The sequence below is a fragment of the Alosa alosa genome, chromosome 19, assembly GCF_017589495.1.
Source record: "Alosa alosa isolate M-15738 ecotype Scorff River chromosome 19, AALO_Geno_1.1, whole genome shotgun sequence".
Taxonomy (NCBI): Eukaryota; Metazoa; Chordata; class Actinopteri; order Clupeiformes; family Clupeidae; genus Alosa; species Alosa alosa.
In genome coordinates, this window is record NC_063207.1 from 17420197 (window position 1) to 17443133 (window position 22937).

Below are 22937 nucleotides of genomic sequence, written 5' to 3' on the forward strand. Positions count from 1 at the left end.
TTGGGCACTTATCGTGCATCTATTTCGGCAGAAATGCGTGTGCGTAAGGCTTCAATGACACCAATCTTGCTCCAGCAGCGAGATCACAACAGATGATTGACACGATGTCTTCACAGCACACCACATGATTGGCTCAATGTATTCACAACACACCACATGATTGGCTCAATGTATTTACATGTCGACGCTTTTGCCGTGGAAGGGTTGTGATATGTGTAGACAACTGCCATATTAGGCGTTACAAACTAACCACATGCATTACTATGGAGGATTTTTTTTGAGTGCTGTATCTCCTCATTAGAAAGTCTCAGGTAAAACTGGTTGTTCTGGTACCCCCAAAAAAAAAAAAAAAGTAACTAAGTAACTTTTACTTAAAGTACATTTTAAATGAACTACTTTTTATTTTTACTTGAGTACATTTTCAGATCGGTATTTTAACTTGTACTTGAGTAATATTTCATCAAGGTATTGGTACTTTTACTTGAGTACAATATTTTCTTACTTTTTCCACCTCTGGTATTAATGTACAAGTGGCAAGTAAATCATGCATCAACATTCTCCGATATGCCATGACTTTGCCCTAAATATGGCAAAATTCCCTGACTTTCCATGTCTGAAATAGACTACCGGTATATTCCAAAATTCCAGAAATTTTACGACCCATTTGAACCCTGTTACAGTGTCTAACTGAACACAAAGGCAACTGTGGACTCTGGAAAATGCTAAGTGGTATCAGTGATAAAGATTACAAAGGAAACCACTGAAATGTACAGACCTTGTGATTTAGTCTATAAACCTGGTGATCTTCAAATCCTAATGACTGACAAACTTTGGTCAGGAACGGAGGGACTGACCAAAGACAATGAATTTTATGGGATATGTGTAATTTTTCCCCCAAAGAAATGCACAGTACGACAGCTATAGTACATATATAGTGCACACATCTAAATGCCACGTAAATATCTGATTTACATTTATATCAGTCAAATTGGCATATTCTTCTAAAAAAGATACATGACACTATGTAAATAACATTTTGAAAATAAAACTATAATATTTTACATTAGTAGTTTTGCTTTTTTGTTTGTGCTCAGTTTACATAAACCAGTGGTTCTCAAAATGTCCACAATGAATACCACCTCAGAAAACATTTGGCTCTCCAAGTACCACCATTATTGCCGACATTAAAATACAGTAGCGTGGGCCAATTTAACTATATATTTTACATTGTGCATACTGTTTTGCACTTACCCTTTTTTGGTTACACTTTACTTGACAGTGTCGACAGAGTGACAGTGACATGACACTGTCATGAACGTGTCTTAAACAAGTCATAAATGTTTGTGACATAACGCTACAGTATGTCATAACAAGTTAAGGTTAGGATTAGGTTTAGGGTTAGAGTTAGGGTTAGAGGTTAGGATTAAGATTAAGATTAGGGGTTAGGGGTTAGGGTTAGGTTTCATGTGTCATGACAGTGTCATGTGTTCACGACAGTGTCATGTCACTCTTATGTCAATACTGTCAAGTAAAGTGTTACCCACTTTTTTTCAAGAAAGACAAAAACTAGGCCTAGTTTAAATTTAACTTCAGTGGTCGCATGGTTTAAGATTTCTTACTATATTATGCATATTATTCTGATATAATTTAAAGTGATTATTTAGTCTTTATGAAAAGAAAAACCCATCTTGGAGACTCCCAGAGTACCAGTAGAGAGAGTCTGCGTACCATCAGTTGTACGTGTACCACAGATAACCACTGCCTTGAGATACTGTGAGTTTGGTAATGTGCTAAGAGTGACAAAGGCTGGCACGCAATCTTGTGATATAAAAACCCCAAAGCAGACCAATTGCAGGAGCCTTTGCATCACACACCCATGCTCAACTGCTCACAATTGGCGGGAAGATGCCAGATGGTGACAGTCTGAAACCGAGAGAACACAGTACCAACCACAACTTCTACCTCACGACACGAAACGTATGTCCTTATTTACCTTCACTACCAGCCCCATGGCAACAGAGTGTCAACAACCTATGCAAACCTTACAAGTTTTGTTGTACCTACTGTATGTTCTACATGCAAGCCGTTAAATGTCAAGGAACCTCTCAGGGCTCAGTGTAAGGCAGACTAAATTACTACAGAATGGCTTCTGTGCCACACAGACTTTAATAATGAAATATAAAGCATACAGCCACACGCCTGTGGTTACATCTTCCTTCCTGTTATCTGCAGCTTCCTGCTTTCTGACAACTCATTGCTATTTTTTTGTCCTATTTTCAAACAGTGGTGAATGGTTTGTCTGTTAATGGTTTTAAATCATGGCAAACCAATGCAGCAGAATAACTGGCTGCTATTCTGGCATCTTGGTCTTAATAGTCTGTAGATGAGGCTTCTTCTTTGTGGAATCATAAGGTTTCTGTTTTATGGAACTATTCCATAAACTAATATAGTATAAGTATATAAGTATAAGTATATGTACTCTTTTGATCCTGTGAGGGAAATTTGGTCTGTGCATTTATCCCAATCCGTGAATTAGTGAAACACACTCAGCACACAGTGAACACACAGTGAGGTGAAGTACACACTAATCTCGACGCAGTGAGCTGCCTGCTACAGCGGCACTCGGGGAGCAGTGAGGGGTTAGGTGCCTTGCTCAAGGGCACTTCAGCCGTTCCTACTGGTCGGGGTTCAAACTGGCAACCCTCCGGTTACAAGTCCGAAGCCCAAACCAGTAGGCCATGGCTGCCCCAATATACACTTACACTTCTCTAATCCTTTCAATGTAAATCCATCTCTACTAAAAACTCCATCTTTCCCCTTTAAACATGAGCAGTGCCCCACAGTCTTTGCTGTCATGTTGTTATAATGTCCCTAACTAGCCATGACTAATATGCTAAGTCAGAAAATGTGATCATGCTTAAACACAGAGCTCCCTACTTTCATTTAAGCTGTCCCTAAACAATGGATTTGAACCAACCTGGGGCCTAGCATGAGTGCTTGCTATTGATCCGTCTTTTCCCCAAGGTCAACTACCAGATCAGTTTCAGCAGCCTACTGTCTGCCCATCATTTATGCTCACCTTGTGTCAGAAACACTACTGAAGGAAGAGCGGCTGATGGAGTCTCAGGCTAATTCAGGATGAATGACTTACTTAAACTGATTCTGGCTGTTAATGTCTAAACTAAAGGCTGATCTGAATTGTTTTAAAACAGGAAAAGAACAGCATCAATGTAAGCGTGCTTGACGTCACATTTCAGTCTCTTGACAGCCATTATGATGTTTCTATTCAAAATAGGGAAAATCCCTTAGAATGTGAGGGAGTGGTAGTAGATGAGTTACTGAGTGTTTTTATACTCCGTGAGCAATATTAGAGGCTGTTGTGTCTTAAATGCATGGAACAAGCTCACCAGCAGCTTCAACATGCTAGCACATGAGTCTTGCATTTCACTACCAATTCAAGGATACTTGAACATGCCAAAACACACACACACACACATACAGTACAAACACTGACACAGCAAGACACCATGAGTCAGAGCCTATCTACCTGAGAGAGCTGTCCGAGAGTGGAAATCAAGGTACTAGGAAGTAAAAGACAAACAGACAAAGGGAAGGTGAAGACAATTGGGAGAAAGTGGCGACAAACAGTGATGCTTCACACTGATGATCGGGGTGAGCTGAAGGAGCAGTTCACCTTTGTATTCAGTGTTGAGCAGGGCTCTGTGTGCAGATGATGTCAGTTTTACTACTGTATGTGCTGCTGAAGAAGGAAGCAAATAAGGGCTAAATAAGCAATAAGCTATATCATGTTATCAGCACAATAGTCAGGAACTTAGCGGTCTTAGTGAGCGGCCTTCAACGTCTCACCAAGGAAGGGAGGGGCTGAGGAAGTGAGTTTGCAATGCCATGGCAACCACACTGTGAAGAAAAACCTTATCTTCGCCTCTTCCCCTCCAGGCAGAGAAGTCTCGAAGAGAGCAACACGTGGTTCCACAGAAGTGGCAGATTGCACCAGCGCTTTCAAGAAGGCCCACACAGAGGCCTTTGTGATGTATTCTTAGCATGTAATTGAATGGCTTACAAACTGTGATAACTGCTCATTTTACCTAATGACATAGCTGGGACATGGTCAACAAAACAGCCTTTATCTGACTTAAGGGGTGTCCTTGTGATCCAAGCCCTTGGCTATGTTTTAATTCAATGAGCCATTACATTAAAGATATCTGCATGGTCCACGCAAATAGCTGTAAGGAGTCTGATAATAGACCTGAGTCACAGACCTTGCATGAATGAAGACAGGTGATCTGAGGTAATGTGGAAGAAACGAGATGTCTGAAAACGTGAGAAAGGAGAGAAAGGTGTGTAGAAAGACCTGTAAGGAAACGAGAAGAGGAGGAAAGCAGACAGGAAAAGCAAGATTATGCAGAGGATGAGAGAAGAGTGCACAGACAGAGACAGGGAGTGATACAGAGGAAGAGAGGTGAGTGAGACAGCAAGATAGGGAGAGGAGATAGGAAAGCAGAAGAAGGGAGACAGGGGAATCCAGACAACAGAGGTGGGAGGAAAGCAGAGTGCAGAGAGGGAGAAAGGGCAGAGTGACACAGAAAGTGAAAGAGATAGAGAGAGAGGGAGAGAGAGGGAGGGAGAGAGGGAGAGAGAGAGAGAGAGAGAGAGAGAGAGAGAGAGAGGGAGAGAGAGAGGGAGGGAGAGAGAGGGAGAGAGGGAGAGGGAGAGGGAGAGAGGGAGAGAGAGAGAGAGAGAGAGAGAGAGAGGGCTGGCAGCTCCAACAGTGGTGCAGTGCAGCGAGCTGGAGTTAGTGGAAGGGAGACACGGTTAAATCACCTTAAAACATAGCCCACGACAGCAGCAGCATCTCACACTGCAGATCATAAAGGGACCTCCACCAGGGAGATGACACTGTATTTTTATAACACTCCTAATTACCCAGGGTCATTTCCGGTGATGGGTGTACATAGTAATGCCAGGCCATTTAGTGACAGCAGGCAAAAGAGTATAGCTAAAGAAGTAAAGCCAGATGATAGCACACATTAGCAGAGTTGGATGATATGCTTCAAATGGGTTCGTAAATTATTAATGTGTGTGTGTGTGTGTGTGTGTGTGTGTGTGTGTGTGTGTGTGTGTGTGTGTGTGTGTGTGTGTGTGTGTGTGCGTGCAAGAGAGGGAGAGAGAGAAATATATAGTATGTACAGTACAGCACATGTCTAAAGGGATAGAGTGGAGGAGTGGAGGCAGAGAAGGAGAGAGCGAGTCATGCACAGTGCATATGAATGCTGCATAATAGAAGCAACAAGAGAGGTGGCAAACTTCAGACGCGGACACCCTGAATCAGCAAAAAAATCTCCCAGCCCAGACAGGACAGGCAGCGGATGCAGCAGGAAAGAGGAGAAGTCACCTACCTTGCAGTCTCTGCATCAGGTTCATGATGTCCTTGCCGGACCGACCGAATGGCCCCGGAGAAGCCATGACGTCCAGCGGCTGAGCCCCGCAGGGCACACAGTTCACTAGGACAGATCACTGGAACACACTGCTAAGGCAATCAGGACAGCACTGCTCTCTCTCAGTAGGGCATTCCCTACTCCCCTCCTGCGTATACACACACACACCTCTCTCTATCTCTCTGTGTCACTTACTCTCTCTCTCTCTATCTCTCTCTCTACTGCACACAGACCAGAGGAACTTGATTTGCTGTGAAAGAGGACTGCCAATCACAGCACAGTTTTCATTCTGTGCTGGACAGGTCTCTCATCCAATAGAAGTGCCCCTCTCTGGCTCGGTCCACTGCAAAGCAAAAGAAGGAGCTGTTACAGTGTTTCGCCTGCAGATGTAGAAACATGTGTACCAATGCAATTCAATGACTGAATAATTACTACAGATGTGATTTGATAGGCTACATGTATACAGTCTAAACTGCATCATTTTGACCATGCATGTTACATGCATGTACAACTCCTTTAAGCAACTCTTGTTTAATTTAACTTCGTTTAACAAAGTATTCGAAAACCCTTTGGATGGAAGTCAGGCAAACTCAATTAGACATGTGTGGGTATGATGAGGATTACGATAAAGAGGCGAGAAGTCGCGTATGCTCCTAATTGTTCCAGCTGCTACCTACCTGCATCGCGCTTTGACTCTTCAGTCTCGTAGTTCCTATTTTTACGTCCAAACTTAGTTGCAAGACGGCGTTGATATAGGCACTTTTATGTAGATTAATATTCGACTGCAGATGAAGTATCGGATGCGGAACCCCCTTGAAGGAGGAAGCGCGTGTGTTACTTTCGTTGCCAGTAGAAACAGTCAAACATTGTTGCCCCAGCCAATAGCGGCCGTCGCCTCGTTGAGAAGTACATTGCATCAAAGTATCAACTTCAGAAACTATTTCGGAAGCAGATTGTTATAGTGATGAGTCAACAGAGGTAGAACACTTCGACTCCGAATTTTTAAGACAAGCTGGAGGTTTTGTTGATGAATAATGATTACCAACTCTGACCTGTTTGCTCATCGCCCGCTTATCACATGTAGCCTAGTCTATTCTGCAGTCTATAACTTTTTTGTTAGAGCCGGTCTTGATCTTCATGACGTGCAATGGTCAGTCTACAGCAGACATTAAAGTAGAGGGTTAATTTTAACAACAAATCAAATCATATATTGTGGATGTTGTTTACACATAGGCTAGTTTGAAGACATCGAAGACACGAAATTAAGTCATACCTTGATACTTTTTACAGGACGATTTTTCTGTTGACCTACATCGCCATCTAGAGGTAAACTCTAGAGGTCCTTCTGATCTTCTATTGAGGCTGTTGGAGTGACCAACCTGAAGTTCTATACGCATGAGAGTGTAGAATAGATGATTTATCTCACGCTGTCAACCCAACGCCCATGCGACATGGGTGCACATCTCTCAGTCCGGAGAGGGTAGACAATGGAAGGAAACGGCTGACACAGAGAACATGATAAACTAAAGATGCGCTTTTTTGGCCACAGGCTTTCTCATACCTCGGTTTATCTCTGCCGCAGCACTGGATAAATGTGTGAAAAGGTGAGATGTTAAAGACGGTAAAAACAGCCTCTCTTCCGTTATCATGTATGTTTACTCAATAACCCCTCAAGACATTGGAAAAAAGAAAGGGATAGAGCCGTTCTCCAGAGACCATTATCTTTCCTTGTGTTAATATAATAAGGGCACAGAGCCATTGTTGTGTATTTAGTGAAATGGAGGAAATGATGCAAGAGGAAAAGGCCTCTGTTTCCCAGAGCCTGTGGTCCCTACAGATAAGGCAAGCACATGCTAATTTTAAAAGCGGGAGAACTGGCAGGAAACATGACGGGAAAGTTTCCGTTTCGGTAAGCAAGAAAAAAAGCTTCCACAGCCACTCCTGGAGTTGGGTTCAGAGACTCTCGCGCAGTCAGGGTGGCTGCTCTGCCTGCTGTTTTGCCCTCCTGATCTCAGCTGGCGTTTGGGGAATATGGCTGCCAATGAGACTCACCCTATTCTGGAGATTCTGCACTCTTTTGGCATTGGTAAGGTAACATTCCTGGATTCAGTTGTTGGCTTTACTACAGCTGAAAATCTATAGGCAGGGACTTGGGTCATCTGATGAATTGTTTCATTTTTATTCACCCTAAAACCAAAACACACAGGCTACCTATGCTTTAGAATTTACAGTATTATACTGTAAGGGTACATAGTAGTTCGACATTTCAGATTGTGGTTTCAGGACAGACTTTTTTTTTTTAAAGGGAAAGCAAAATCTTTGTTTTGGTTACATATGAAGCCGTGTTCACCACTGTGTTCATTGTCTTTTGACATAATGCAGCCTACTCTTGGAGTCATGAATTTGAGTCATGAAAATGCAACATAAGACAAAACTTTGCTCATAACATACTGTTTATCTAACATCCCCTTGCGGTTGTTACCTCAGATGCTATTCCTCATCACAGTTACTGTCAACTATCTCCAGTTTTGGTCACATTAAAACTCAGATGTTGTTTTCTGTACTTTGCCACAGAGAGTTTGATCCTGGCTTTCTGTCTCTCCATGTTGGTGGGGCTCCTGATTGGTGCGCTGATCTTCATCCTCCTCACATGGCTGTCCAGACACAGAGCCTCAGCTGTGATCACCAGACCCTCAAAGCGGAAATCTAACACCTCCCGTGCTCGCAACCGAATGGGTCTGTGCCGGAGTCAAGGCTTCCAACATCTTGGAGACAGCAGCGCTGCCTCTGGTCACTTAAACGCCCGCCGACAGGCGTCTGTGGACACCGATGAGTTGCTAGGCCGCAAAACGCCCTTCAAGGCTTCCACGTTCCACCCGCCAGGGAAGGGAGGGTCTCCCGTGGCCAGTAGTCCGCCATCTTCCCCATGCACTCTGGAGATAGAGGCCCCTTCCTCCAGTGAGGGGAGCCTGCTTCCAAGCTCCGGGAACAAACGCCAATCTTTCTGGCTTGGCAGCAATGGGCTAAGAGGATATCTGCCTACCCAAACGCCCCCGCCTGCCTATGACAGCGTCATCCATGCCTTCCAAGAGACCCAGACCTGAGTCTGAGACTGGGCATGGGCAACATGATTGTATTGTATAAAAAAGATTGTATGTACAGGCTGCTATCGTATATACGTATAGACAACCTGAATGGATTGAGGAAACAGCTGTGCACTACTGGACCTACCAAACTTCATGTCATAACATAAGACTTTATTTTTGACTACATGGTAGACTAAATTTCCTTCATCACAACTCTGATGATTTATACACCAACGTCACAGATGTGGGGAATATATCATCAAATTCTGGACACACCCCTTAGCTATACCTGTGAAAAACTGGAGAATGGATCTGAAAGTTGACTTGAACAGTAACAGGATTAATTAGGGCTCATAATGTAGGCATAGACTACTGCATGTGTTTAACAGTCATAAGTGTATGAATATAATCTGCTCCATTCAATACACAAGCCTCAAATGAACATACCAGACAGTGCAAAGGAGACATGGTGGATATACACTCCAATAACACAATAGGTTATGAATTTATTTGTCATGATTTTCTTGTGTGTAGTACACACATGTAAACCTTACACAGACTACTATCATAATTCTTCATTCCTCAGTTTCCCCCCATTTGATCAACTGATAAAACTGGGCCATGGATTAATATGATGCAATGTCATTGGCCTATATAGTCCAGAGATTCTGATAACCACGTGTTCCTCTAACTGTTGAAGGAACATCACCAACTTCATCTGAGATTACAAGTCATATTGAATGCGAATATGACTGAGGAGGCGGCTGGCGCGTGAGCTGTAGCTGTCGCGCCGCAGTGTGGCACGGACAATCTACCCACTGGATAGGGTCGTTCGTCACGTGATGCAAACCCGTTTCGTCAGAGTTAAGGTTGCCAACACAATTTTTTAAAATCCCCCTACAGTTCATGTTCATTGCGACAACGCTCCACATAATTGATGGAGATTTTCGCCCTCGTTACAGGAGGATTTTTGTACGCATGCGGCAACCTCCTTCGAAGACGCACCAAGTGCAAACTGACAGAGGTGAGTTTGCTGGCTTAATCGCAGACATGCCAGCAGGATTATCGACCATTTAAATGAGTTTGGCGTCGTTGTATGTGTTTTAGCATCTGTTTTGGCCTTCATCGCTCCTTTCATTTACTGGAATGCGCGAGGATGGAAATACTACGGAATAGGTAATTATCGAGCATAGCGCGGCACACGTCAGTGATGGTGAATTATTTTGTTGAAACTGAATCATGTGTAATTAACATGTCTTGCCATTTCACACAAGTAATTCGTTGAATTCCATCCGTTTTATGATTCTAGTCTGGATTCGAATTTTAGATATGGACTGATTACCTAATTCTAGAAAAGGGAGGCGGTGCTTTTATGAAACAGTTATTTTAGATGTCAAAAAGAAAGTTAGCGACGCAGATGTGTTTTAAAATACAGGATTATGTGAGTTGAGTTATCATGGCTCTTGTTGCCACGACGACAGTCATTTTTTTCTTCAAGATAGCCTACGGTGGCACCAATATTCGACTTCATTAGCCCGCACAAATTCACATACCTCGAGAGACTGTCTTGAAATTATAATTGCGCCTTTGGCAGATTGTCTGTGTAGGCCTCATTAATAAAAACAGCTGTAATTTTTACTGATGTTCCGCACGTCCCGTGACGTCAGATCAGACCAATGTCAAGTCCCAAGGAATCGAAAATAGTGTTTAGGAGACTCCCTGTTCAGTCTGGTGGATGTCTCTTGACATAAATTGTGTACCAGTAAAACACGTCGACAACATCTCGAAAACGCCCTCATAATGTTACTTGAAGACCACAGAATATTAATTGTGACCATGGGTTTGCATATAGTCACCCACCAATACCAAACCTGCCTGAAATCGAATATCAGGTGGAAATGAGCCTATTAATGAGAACGTCTTCCTAGACACCAGAGGCACGTTTGCCAACCAAGACAACACCGGTAGTGGATTGAATGCAAATATCTTATCCATTCAGACCTCATGCATTACAAAAAGCCTTCATGTAGGGAACCTATCTGTGTAACGATGTTCACTTGTACAAAGATAAGAGCACTAGTATGGCCATATCTCTGAAAACATGTAATTGAATACTCAATAACCCTGGTTGTACCAACACCCGTTTCATCCTTTCATCTGTTCCATGGCAAGGCCTATTTGAAAATACTGTGGACTTGTGTTGTCCTTTAGTGGTCTACTTTCATGTAAAACATATTAGATTATCTCCACAGATAATATAATAAACTTCTATTATGATTATAGTGAAAGAGGCAAAGCATATTAGACCCATGTGATACTTTCTTACCCTCAATGTCAAACCGAACCATCTGAATAACTTTTGCAATTTGTGTTCAATTGGTGCAAAGAAACAGTTCATTATTTTAAGGCCATATTTAATGTCATTTCTGGTTCATGTGTTTCATTTCATATTGCTTGTATATACATGCATACAGTAATTGTCAGCAACACCTCCTTACTATTTACATGTACTTCTGTTTTATTTAACAGGTCATCAGGTTGCAACACTAACTTTCTGTACATTTTCTCTGTGAATAAAATGCATTCGATTTTTCCCTCTAACCTATTTGTCATCCAAAGGAAATAAAATAAAATATGTATTATAATGAAGCAAAGTGTTTTGTTTTTTTTGCACAGTTCATTGGTAGACTGGAATTAGGATACAAATATTCTTTCATCTCTGATTAAGTTACATTACTGTACATTAGGTTAAGCCAACACAGGGGCTTGTGATGTCAGCATTAACTGACATCTAAAAATTAGACTTTACCCTGACCCTAATCTCACAAATGAAATTAATTTGACCACGTGTGTAATTTTGCTTTGCAGTGTCATGGCCTGATGTTCACCCAGCTTCCTACTTGTACTCCCATCTGCAATTCTGGAAATCAGCCTCTACCGCATTCCATCTAAATTACAAAATGGAGCCCTTCTTCAAAGACGAAATTCTGTCTAATGATGTCCAGGAGCTATGAAGTGAGTAGCTAATGCCACTTTGGTATTCAATCATGTGTGCCAGATGTTCAGAATATGAATTTATCAGAACAGCAGAGACATGAAAAAGAGGACTAATTGACCCCCACGGTAATGGAGGCACAATATCCAATCAAAACTTCAGATTGGATATTTTGCCTGTATCTGTAGCTCATGAAAGTCATATAAACTAAAATTTTATGATTATTCTTTTTCCAACAATTCTTGGACCAGGAAGCACAAACAAAATGAAAGTAAAATGGAAGCTCAGTAGTATCAATTGATACAAACAATATGTGTGAAGCAGGCCCTAACCTCTGACTGCGTTTTGTTCCGACCTTTCCCCTACCGCAGCCTGGTCACTCAGTAGGGATGCTGGCCGCGGTGGAGCACGGTCCCACCCTCTGCAGCGACTCGAACATCCTGTGCCTCTCCTGGAAGGGCCGTGTGCCCAAGAGTGAGAAAGAGAAGCCCGTCTGCAGGAAGCGCTACTACGAGGAGGGATGGCTGGCCACGGGGAACGGGAGAGGCGTGGTGGGGGTGACCTTCACCTCCAGCCACTGCCGCCGGGACAGGACCACTCCGCAGAGGATCAACTTCAACCTGCGTGGGCACAACAGTGAGGTAGCTCAGGAGTTCTCATGAAGAGAAGAACCTCTGTATGATAAGATTAGTCTGAAACCTCAAAGGGTAAAGAAACCTCTGGGAGGGTTTTCACTTCCTGAATGCAAGATAAGAACAGATCCAGGCTATTTCTTTACTACAGTACTTTACATATTTTTTGTGTATATTTTTTGTTCTCCTTGTCTTTGCATTTACTATCATATCTTGTACATATTTAGAATTGCTTACAATTTCACTAATTGTGTGGAGAAGAAGTTTGTTGACACCAGATTATGCTAGTCAGGTGTATTCTACAGAGTTTTTGGCCTGTACCGTTCAGGTTTTTCATGGAGACTTGATTATCCATTCTCAGGTTGTGTTGGTGCGTTGGAATGAACCATTTCAGAAGCTGGCCACATGCGACATGGAGGGAGGGATATTCGTGTGGATTCAGTACGAGGGCAGATGGTCAGTGGAGCTTGTCAACGATCGCGGTGCCCAAGTGAGTAACAATGCTTTCATCACCAAGGCTGTTCTCTCATCTCCCATCTCAACATGATCTCCTCATAATATCTGTTTAACAGTACTTACTGAAGAACACAGAATAGTAATGAATAGTAATAGCTAATAGTAATAGCTGCAATGAAACAGATAGTAGTAACAACACTCAAATGTATGCAAGATTGTGATGTGATAAAAGGATATTAATATCTAAGGCTTTGCTTAATGTGCATCACATTTCCTACAGTTGTGTGGCATGAAGTGAACCTTTCCTTTGCTTCTCCTTTTGTGTTTCTGAGGTGAGTGACTTCACTTGGTCACATGATGGCACCCAGGCCCTCATTGCCTACCGTGATGGGTTTGTTCTGGTGGGGTCTGTCAGTGGACAGAGGCACTGGTCATCTGAGATCAACCTGGAGAGTCAGATCACCTGTGGAATATGGACCCCTGATGACCAGCAGGTACCCAGAAAATATTAATACACATACTCAGAAGAGGGAGGCATTCCTCATCGCCGCACATGTAATCATATTGTAGTCATGATACCATATAGAGTGTGTGTTGCTGGAATAACAAATGATATTGCCCTGATGGCCCTGATATTGTGTCAGTGATAGTATTTATAACTGCACTATGTTTATCTTTACAGGTATTGTTTGGAACCGCAGATGGTCAGGTCATTGTGATGGACTGCCATGGGAGGATGCTGGCCCATGTGCTTCTGCACGAGTCTGATGGCATCGTGAGCATGTCCTGGAACTGCCCGGACTTCCTTGTGGAGGACAGCACGGAGAGTGACACAGATACAGATGACAACGCACCACCTCAAGGTAGAAAGCAACCCCTTCCAAACCAGTGTATCTTCAAAATTGCATGGGTGGCGTATAAAAATGTCTTATGTGGTTATTTACTAGCAGTTGGTACTTCATTATCTCCTGACTGAAATTGTCCATTTTTTCTATCTTGGAGTACGCAATCTAAAACCTCTCCTGACTGTAAGCTTCATATCTGGAGACATCAGTTTAATGAACAACTACGATGACCTCTCACCTCATATCATCCGCTCAGGACTGAAAGGTAAGCAGCCTCAAGTGAAGTGGTCATGAATCATGATATCTAATGATAGGAAGGTCTGAGTCCTGCACTTTTATGTAAAGCACATTGATTGATTGACCTCTGTGTATGAAATGCACTATATAAATAAACTTGACTTGATTTGACTTGACTAAGGGGCTGTCAGAAATCTATCAAAATGAATGAATGAATCTTTGGGTATTTAATGCTCGGCATCTAGTACAAGGAATTTTTATCAGAATATTCACTCTCTGAAGACCCATTATTTGTGTAAAAACTTTATTTTTTGCTTTGTTTCCAAAACCCTAAATACCATCTGTTTATTGTGTATAAGAATCTATCATGCCATGGTCACATGTAGCCTTATTACTATAATTTGTGCACTAGTAATGTGTGGGTGGTTGGGTCAGCTGAGTACTAAGAAGAGGAGCGTGTGTGTGCTGCAGATGTGGTGGTCCAGTGGTGCTCGCAGGGGGACCTGCTGGCCGTGGCGGGGATGGAGCGACAGAGCCTTCCCTCAGCCTCCGCCTGTGCACCCGTCACCCGCAATGCCCTTGTCAAGTTCTACAACGTCCAGGGGGAACACATCTACACGCTGGAGACTCCAGCACAGGTCAGCTGTCCTGCTGGTGGTCACTGATAAGGGAATTGGGGTGTGAGCATAGTGTATTGGGGTTTGCAGGTAGGATGAGTGATGTTGTTATTTTTTTCCAGTCCAAATTCACATTTTTACCTCGAATGTATGGGGGTGGAACATTCTGGGCTACAGATGAACATGATCATGAATACTGTAGCTGTTTCCAAACCTTTACACTATTAGTTGTTGTTGCCAAGACTTAAAGCCTCTGATCATGTTTGTTTGTTTGTTTGTTTAACTTAAAGCCATTTCAGCAACTAAGGCTATTTAATGGCCAGAGCATTGTGTGTTAAGCCTCTGATCATAACAACTCATCTTGTGCTCTGTTGCTCATGATTTGCGTGGGCGAGCCCTGACAGTTGACGAGCCTTTTGTTGTTTGTGCCTGCAGCGGCCTATCAGCACCATCTGCTGGGGCCACCGAGACTCGCGGCTCTTCCTGGCGTGTGGGCCGGCGCTGTACGTGGTGCGCGTGGAGCACCGCGTGGCCAGCCTGCAGCTCTTGTGCCAGCAGGGCATCGCCAGCGCCCTGCGGGAGGAGAAGGACGTGGGCAAACTGAACATGCCCTCACTGCTCTGCTCCTACGTCACCTCTGCCTTTATTCCCACCATCAAGGTAAGATCTGTAGGGCTTACATACAGTATGAAGGGGGCGGTGGTAGCAAAGTGGCCAAGGAGGTGGGCTAGCATGCAGTAGCCAGAAAAGTTGTGGGCTCAGTTCCTGGCTGCCACCATTGTGCCCTTGTACTTAACCCTGGGGAGACTGGCCATTGTAGTAATTGACATTTAATTAACGTTAAGTTGCTCTGGATTAAAGCATCAGCCAAATGAATAAAGCATAACTGCCCATAGCATATTATCAGTATGGCGTTTGGGACACTAAGAAGCTTACTTGATTTTTGTTGTAGCCACCAATTCCAGATCCGAACAACATCCGCGACTTTGTTAGCTACCCCACGGCCGGGAACGAGAGGCTCCACTGCACCATGAAGCGTGCAGAGGACGCACCTGAGGCAGGGGGGCCCTGCTACACCCTTTACCTGGAGCACCTGGGGGGACTGGTGCCCATTCTAAAAGGCCGCCGCATCAGCAAACTCCGTCCTGAGTTTGTCATCATGGACCCTAAAGTGGACAGCAAAGCAGGTGGGCATGACTGCTGCATAACATACAACATTATAACTTGCATAACTTGCAACAACTTGGATTACTCTGCAAAACAGTTTTCAGGTGTGGACACACCAACAGATCATATAAATATTCTTACTAAGAGGATAACTAGATTTTCATTAATTATATTATATATTAATTATATTATATAGTGAGTTGCTGTGTTTGTACTGCATTTATTAAGTCTGAATAGAAGATGACTTATTGAATAAATACATTTTGTTGTTGTGTGTGATTCCAGACGAGGTCTGTGTGACCAGCATGATGTCGTCTTACATGACGGACAGCTGTAACTGCTCTGACTCCAGTGACATAGAGCTAAGTGATGAATGGGGGGGAAGGAAATCTCCAAAACTGTCCAGGGGAAACAGATCCCCAAAGCTTCCAAGGTACCTTAAGCCAACAAAGCATTACTACTCAACTAAATAAAAATGTAAATAGGGATTACATGGTAAATATCAATGTTACATTTCACATTCAGATCATACAAGCTTGTAGTGATTTCAGATCCACAACTGCATTTAAAACTTTGTATTTTCAGTTTTGTAAAACCATTGAAATGTTGTCTCTCTTGTCAATGTTCATATAGGGGAACAGTATGGGTGTTTGTTTGCTGGGGTGGTTTGGTGTCAGGTTGTTAAAGAATATGTAAGGTTATTGATGGATATGTCAGTGTAGTCTGGTAGGACAATTACATTGTTTTTTCTTTGATAGTATATTGCATGTATGTTGATCTGAAGTGAAGTCTTGATATGTCAACTGTTTCAACAGAATAAATATGGAATCTAGGAAGTCCCCAAAGCTGGCCCAGGAGATGTCAAGGTCTCCCAGACTACCAAAGAAACCACCTATTCGATCTCCCAGTCTCACACGAAGAGAATTCACCATGGACAGCATCAGTGAGGTATTGTGGGTTTTTCCAAATGTACCATCTCAGCAGTATATTTCCTTTTTACATAATCTCATGCATATTTCACTTTACTTTATCCACAGCATAATTATCTGGCACAAGTCACATCCAATATTTGGGGAACCAAATTTAAAATAGTGGGACTTGCAGCGTTTTTGCCAGCCAATTTGGGTGCCGGTAAGAAATGAAATCAGATTTCAAATTCAATGCCAACTGTGCAGAAAAATCTGCTTTGCTCCACTTAGTACGCCAGACTATTAATATTTTTCATCCTTTACTGTAATAAAAATCAATTTGTGTGCAGTTATCTACAAGACCAGTTTGCTCCACCTACAACCAAGGCAGATGACGATCTATCTCCCAGAGGTGCGTAAAATCTCCCTGGATTTCATGAGCCTTCCCGTCTTCAACCCAAATGTCTTCAGTGAGGATGAGGATGATTTGCCAGGTATGCTCACTTATATCATATTTGATAAGCTGACAGACACTATGCTGGTTTCTTTTTTTGGAGATTATATTTACATCTGTCCTCTGATTTCTTCAACTCGCTAGTCTAATCTCATAGTATTTCTTTTTTTTTAGTCATGGGACCATCTGAAGTGACAGGAGACAACCCTCCTTGCACTGTCAACATCCCTATCGCCCCAATCCACAGCCCTGCCCAAGCCATGTCTCCAACACAGAGCATTGGCCTCGTCCAGTCCCTTCTGGCCAATCAGAACATTCAGCTGGATGTTCTGACCAATCCCACGGCCACAGCCTCAGCAGCAGCTGCAGCGGCGGCAGCTGCCAGCGTCCCGGCCCCCGACCACAGCCAAGAGGTAGTGATGGCCTCTCACACTCTGCCTGCGAGGTACTCCAACCCTGGCCAGGCCATGTTCAGTGGATTGGAGATGAGCTCACTGTTGACTGGGACTCTCCCGCCACCTCCACATCACTTACCACAGCAAAGTCATCAACAGCGTCAGCAAGACCATCACAGTCAGCAGTCAAAACAGCAGCACCAGGTGCAGACGCTGAAGCTGCAACACCACCAACAACAACAGGCCCAGCAACAACACCAACAGCAAATTCAGCAACAGCAACAACAGCTACAACATCAACAACAACAGCTACAACATCAACAACAGCAGCTGCAACAGCAATTACAACATCATCAACAGTTAATGCAACAGCAGCATGCACAGCAAATCCCATCGCAACATCAGCAACTGCAACAACACCAACAACAAATCCAGCAACAGCATTTGCACCACCAACAGCAAATCCAACAGCAGCAGCATCACCACCAACAGCTTCAGCATCAACAGCAGCAGCATCAGCTACAGGTCCACCACCAACAGCAGCAGCAACATCAGCAGCAGCATCCGCAGCATCCACAAATGCCACACCAACAACACACGCAGCATCAGCACCAGCTCCAACAGCAGCAGCAGCAGATCCAGCTGCAGCATGAGCAGATGCAGCAGCAGCAGCAGCAGATGCAACAGCAGCAGCAACAGATCCGGCAGCAGATCCAGGAGATGCGGCAGCAGCAGCAGCAGCTCCAGCAGCAGCATCAGCAGATCCAGCAACAGCACCAGCAGCTTCAGCGGCAGCACCAACAGATGCAGCAGCAGCTGAAGCTGCAGATCACCCTGCCTCCTCCGCCCACTGGCTACCCCACCATCCCTCTCCACCAGCTGCAGATGATGCCTCCCATGCCCCAGCTGTCGGACCAAGTGCCTGACCGAGTGGAGCAGCCGCCAACGCTGACCCTGAGGACAAGCTCCTCGCGCCCGCAGTCGTTCATCGAAGGCGACGTGTCTTTGGAGATGCAAATGAGGAAGGTGAATCCCCCACCGCCGTACCCTGGCACTGTTGTGTCAGCGCCCCCGCCACCTCCATCTACTGTTCCTCCAACCCTCATAACCAGTAGCGATGGCGCTACCGCGCTGTCTGCGGAGCCCTGTCTGAGCAAGGATGAGTTCTCTCTGCACCCCGTAGGGCTGCAGTACCCTACTCCTCTTGGCTATGAGAGGATAACGACCTTCGACAGCAGCGGGAATGTGGAAGAGGTGTGCCGCCCACGCAGGCGACTGATACGGAACCAGAATGCCTACAACATGTCCGGCATGGGTTCGGCCACGCTCAGGGTCACGTCGTCCGAGGGCAAGAAGATCCAGCTGCCCTACAGCTCGGCAACTCTCAGCCGTCTCTCTGTGCCTCGGTACACCATACCGAGCGGAGATCCTCCCCCGTACCCCGACCCGGCCAATCAGATCAACACCATCAGGAGTCCCACTCAGAGGATAGACAGTAGCCTAATTCATGCCACGATGAGACGCGACCGCAGAGATGTGGCCCTGAAGGTTTCCCAAATGGTGGACACTGCTAGGACCCTGCCCACAAAGGCCAAGATTAACAGCGGCCTGACTCTTTCCTACCAGCCAAGGGCTCCCACCGCTCTGTACACATGCACTCAGTGCAGCAGCAACAGCAGCACTGCCAGCGTCAGTGTGAGCAGCGGCGGCACAAACAGCAGTGGGATCGCCGGGGGAACCGTTGTGCGTCAAGAGTTCCCTCCAGGGAAAGGAGCGGGACACAGCACCATTATAGTGCACTCGAAAAGTGCTTCATCGTTGGCCTCTCAGTCCTCCTACAACCTTCTAAGCCCCGTTGACAACAGCAGGGACAGGACTGTGTATGTCAACTCTGCCTTTACAGAAGACGAGACGTTCAACCAGCAGTGCCATTTGGAGAAGTCTGTGAGGCATTTAACACTGGGGGATGTGAGCCTGACCGTGAAACGGCCCCCGCCGTACCAGTGGGACCCTACCTGCACTGATCAGATTTGGCTCCCCCAAGAGCAGAGCCTTCTGGCTGGTGCCACAGGCCCTCACAAGCCTCCTCTGCTCCTGAGTCCAACGCAACAGTTGGATGTGAGTCGCTTGCCTTTTGTGCTCTCCACCAAACTGCCCCCTAACCCCAACACGCTGACTTTCCCTGGCTACCAGATCTCCCTATCCCCCTTCCCACCAGGCGTGGGGCCTCACGTGGGACCACAGATTCAGTCTTTACAGAATCCACCACCGCCCTGTTCACCCAATGACATGGTGACCTCTGTGCAAGATCCCTCCTTGGTTCTCCCTCCGGGCTACCCACCTAACCTTGCTAATTTAGCCTGCTGCCCTCTTCCACCTATGTATCCCGGTGCTAGTTCTTGCAGCAACCTGCAACTGCATCCAATGGCACTGCATCCATGGAACACTTACAACCCCTGTCCTCCAATGCAAGACCCCACTGGTACCATACCTGGCAAGTCCCAACAAGTCTTGGAGAAGCCCATCCTGTCCCCGCCGCCAGCTCCTCCTCCACCCCCTCTGCCTCCTCCACCACCTCTCCCGCCTCCACCTCCTCCCCCACCTGCTGAACTTATCAACCACCAGAGCACGTCAAAGGCTCTAGCAGAGGCAAGTGACAGCTTTCAGGAGCGGGAGGCCTCCCTCAGCGAGAGCCCTGTTCCCCAAGGCACGGACAGGTTCAAGAAGAACCGCAAGAGGCTGGACAGCCGAGCCGAGGAGGCCAACATGCCCACGGTATCGGAGGGCAAGTCCAACAAAAAAGAAGGCCGGGCGCTCTCAGACTTCAATTCGCTCATCTCCAGCCCGCGTCTCGGAGGCCGGGAGAAGAAGAAGCCCAAAGGGCAAAGAGAGTCGCTGAACAAGGGCAAGAAGCTGAGCAGGACTACCAACGAGTTCCAGGACAGCTCAGAGTCTGAGCCTGAGCTCTTCATCAGCGGCGATGAGCTCATGAACCAGAGCCAGAGCAGCAAAAAGGGCTGGAAGAGCAAGCGCAACATGCGCATGGCCAGCGAGCTGGAGGAGATCAAGTGCCGCAAGGCCAATGAGAGGGAAGACCGCAGCCTTGGAAGCCAAGGCTTCGTCTATGTCATGGCTAATAAGCAGCCATTGTGGAATGAGGCCACACAAGTGTACCAGCTGGACTTTGGAGGCCGTGTGACACAAGAGTCAGCCAAAAACTTTCAGATAGAATTGGACGGGAGACAGGTAAACTTCCTTTTTACAAAAACTATAGATAGTTTAAGAAATATTCTATTTATGTACATACAGTTGTCATTGTCATTGTTGCTACTGTTGAAAACAATAGCTACTGGTGTATACACAGATATCCCATCTATTACAAACTTTAAATAATGTGTTCCATGTTTATATGCTACAATGTACTCAGCAGCAATGTACTCAAATTATAGTGAAGCAGAGTTAAAAGCGCTCTAAGCGATGTTGGGTAATGTCACTTCTGTTGACCTTTAAACAAAACAGAGAGCTAGCTCGCTACTCCCTCTCTCTCCCTCCCGTGCAATTGAAAATCTCCTAAATGCACATCTCGTCGGTGATGGGCTTGAACAGTTTATGTTTCGATGGTCCAGGATGAACCAAGTTGTTTTTGTTGCCGTTTTTGGAGCCTGGGCTGTCCACAGAGACTGCAGTTTTTACAGTGTATTCAGGGCAGAGGCAGCTAGTGGATGGTGAGGTGATGTTTGCTGTGTGTGACAAAAAATATTTTAGCTTAGAAACTGTGTAACATCGCTTAGAGCACCTACAGTAAAATCTCACTTTTATTTTGACATTACTTGACCTGTTTTGCTAGAAGAACTAAATGTTCTGATGCTCCAGTAATTTAACAACTCATGTCTCCTCTCTGTCTCCCTTTAGGTAATGCAGTTTGGCAGAATTGATGGTAACGCCTACATCTTGGACTTTCAGTATCCTTTCTCAGCTGTCCAGGCGTTTGCTGTTGCCTTGGCCAATGTCACTCAGAGGCTCAAATAAGAAGCCTTTCTCAAGGAGAAGGTCTGGCATCGGGATGGACACAAAGAGATTTGTTGTTCATTGTGCATTGTGGCCAATAATGTTTAATGCCTATGAATTCCACAACAGCTGCTGTTCATGTTATGCATAAGGCTGAATGAAAATGGAAAGTCCGGTGATCGCAAATTAGTAGTCTCCTAAAAATTAAGCCTATTAATAAAAGAATAACAACAATGCATATATTCCATAAATATAGACAAGTGTCACATGAACACTCACAGTTAACTATTCACTCATGCAACATAATACAGTAAGAGGTTTCCTCAACACGGGCCCATAGGGGACAAAAACAATATTATGGCTTTATCAGGAAAATAGATATTTAATGTTCATTTCTGTTGTTGAAATTTAATACTATGTTTTGATTTTATGAAAGTATTCTCTGGCTTTGTGCAAACTCGGGTAAATATGCGGTATGTGCATGTAATGGCTACATGTGTTTGAATGTCCTGTCCTGATGGCTACAAGAAAAAAAAAGAGTCTTCAGGTTAAAAAACAGACTATGATTGTGTACAAGGGTTTGCTTTTGGCTACATTAGTAATTCACTCACTCCATGTAGACCATGGAAAATTTGATTCTGCATTAAGGAAATTTAGACCATATTAAATATCACTTCTGTGAAGTGATCCCACTGGCATACCCTATGATTTGTGTCAATAAAAAGTCACTCAGATTTTGGGCATGTCATTGTGCCATTTTTGCCTTTAGATGGTATGCACTTTATCCTAACACACGCTATTTTTAGGATAAAAGACATGTTTACATTCAGTAACCACAAGATTGCTGCTTAAAGTTTGTTTTGAAAACGTTGGCAAACGCATGGACACATTAGATACCTTGAGTGGTGTTGATCAGCCCCTCATCATAGTGATTGTTTTTCTAACCTCTTGACAGCTTACAGCTTTTGTTGCTAAATGGTGTGTTTCTGGGTGGAACAACTTATGCCCTTTTTCTGCAAAGAGAGCTTAAAGTAAACCTCACTCGGAGACAGTTCAACATTTGTTTGGTGTGGAACTATGCTGTGGAAGGTTCTGAGGCTGTATTATTACAATATACTTTGTGTAATTTCTGTTAAAATTGTACCAATAGTACCGTTTGCTATCTGGTGGTTTGTTAGGTAGAACAAAATGGTGGTTCAGGAGGTTCAGAAGGAGAGGGGCTTACCTGTGTTATGTGGCTTGACTATTGTAAAATATTGCAAAATATTTGTAGACAGATCAGACACATTTAAATATATTTCAGACGCCTTAGAATGATGCTGTGATTTGTCACCTGAACATCAATGAAATAAATTAAAGGCATATTAATTACAAATAAAAATCAAACTTGTTTGTGATTTATTATGATTGTTATGTTGACCATGCAGCTGTTCCTCAAAATAACTTTGCTTATTCATTTTATTCAAAGAAAGATGTATTGTGTTGGCATATCTAGTGACAAGCATCTAGCAGTTCATTTTAATTAGAACTCCAACACAACAATAGGTTACACCAAGTGGTCCGTCCGACATATAAAGGTCCCAAGTTATGGACAGATGGGTAAGCTACTACCACCAGAGCCTTTATTAGACATTCTCTGCTACCACCCAGTGGTCAACTTTCACCCTTGCCTCTGGGCCGA

The 22937-nt window shown here is 44.4% G+C and overlaps 2 protein-coding genes across 2 annotated transcripts; both read left to right on the plus strand.

Annotated features, from left to right (window-relative positions):
* Positions 1–7417: 7417 nt before the first annotated feature.
* myct1b (myc target 1b) lies at positions 7418–8562 on the plus strand. The gene is made up of 2 exons (XM_048228809.1): positions 7418–7542; positions 8031–8562. The coding sequence occupies exons 1-2, from the start codon at positions 7488–7490 to the stop codon at positions 8558–8560; spliced, it is 585 nt and encodes a 194-aa protein (XP_048084766.1). The 5' UTR covers positions 7418–7487; the 3' UTR covers positions 8561–8562.
* A 1022-nt stretch (positions 8563–9584) lies between these two features.
* On the plus strand, positions 9585–22637 carry tulp4b (TUB like protein 4b). The gene is made up of 16 exons (XM_048228778.1): positions 9585–9718; positions 11411–11557; positions 11909–12178; positions 12531–12659; positions 12958–13119; positions 13308–13488; positions 13628–13735; positions 14179–14345; positions 14760–14984; positions 15277–15511; positions 15777–15924; positions 16307–16439; positions 16529–16622; positions 16750–16893; positions 17028–20494; positions 21161–22637. The coding sequence occupies exons 2-16, from the start codon at positions 11537–11539 to the stop codon at positions 21275–21277; spliced, it is 5601 nt and encodes a 1866-aa protein (XP_048084735.1). The 5' UTR covers positions 9585–9718; positions 11411–11536; the 3' UTR covers positions 21278–22637.
* The last annotated feature ends 300 nt before the right edge of the window (positions 22638–22937 follow it).

Coding starts and splice junctions, on each gene's coding strand:
- tulp4b (XM_048228778.1), top strand. CDS start 11,537: ATGATGTCCAGGAGCTATGAA. Junction 14,346..14,759: donor CGCTGGAGACTCCAGCACAG/GTCAGCTGTCCT, acceptor TTGTGCCTGCAG/CGGCCTATCAGCACCATCTG. Junction 14,985..15,276: donor CCTTTATTCCCACCATCAAG/GTAAGATCTGTA, acceptor TTTTTGTTGTAG/CCACCAATTCCAGATCCGAA.
- myct1b (XM_048228809.1), top strand. CDS start 7,488: ATGGCTGCCAATGAGACTCACCCTATTCTGGAGATTCTGCACTCTTTT. Junction 7,543..8,030: donor TCTGCACTCTTTTGGCATTG/GTAAGGTAACAT, acceptor ACTTTGCCACAG/AGAGTTTGATCCTGGCTTTC.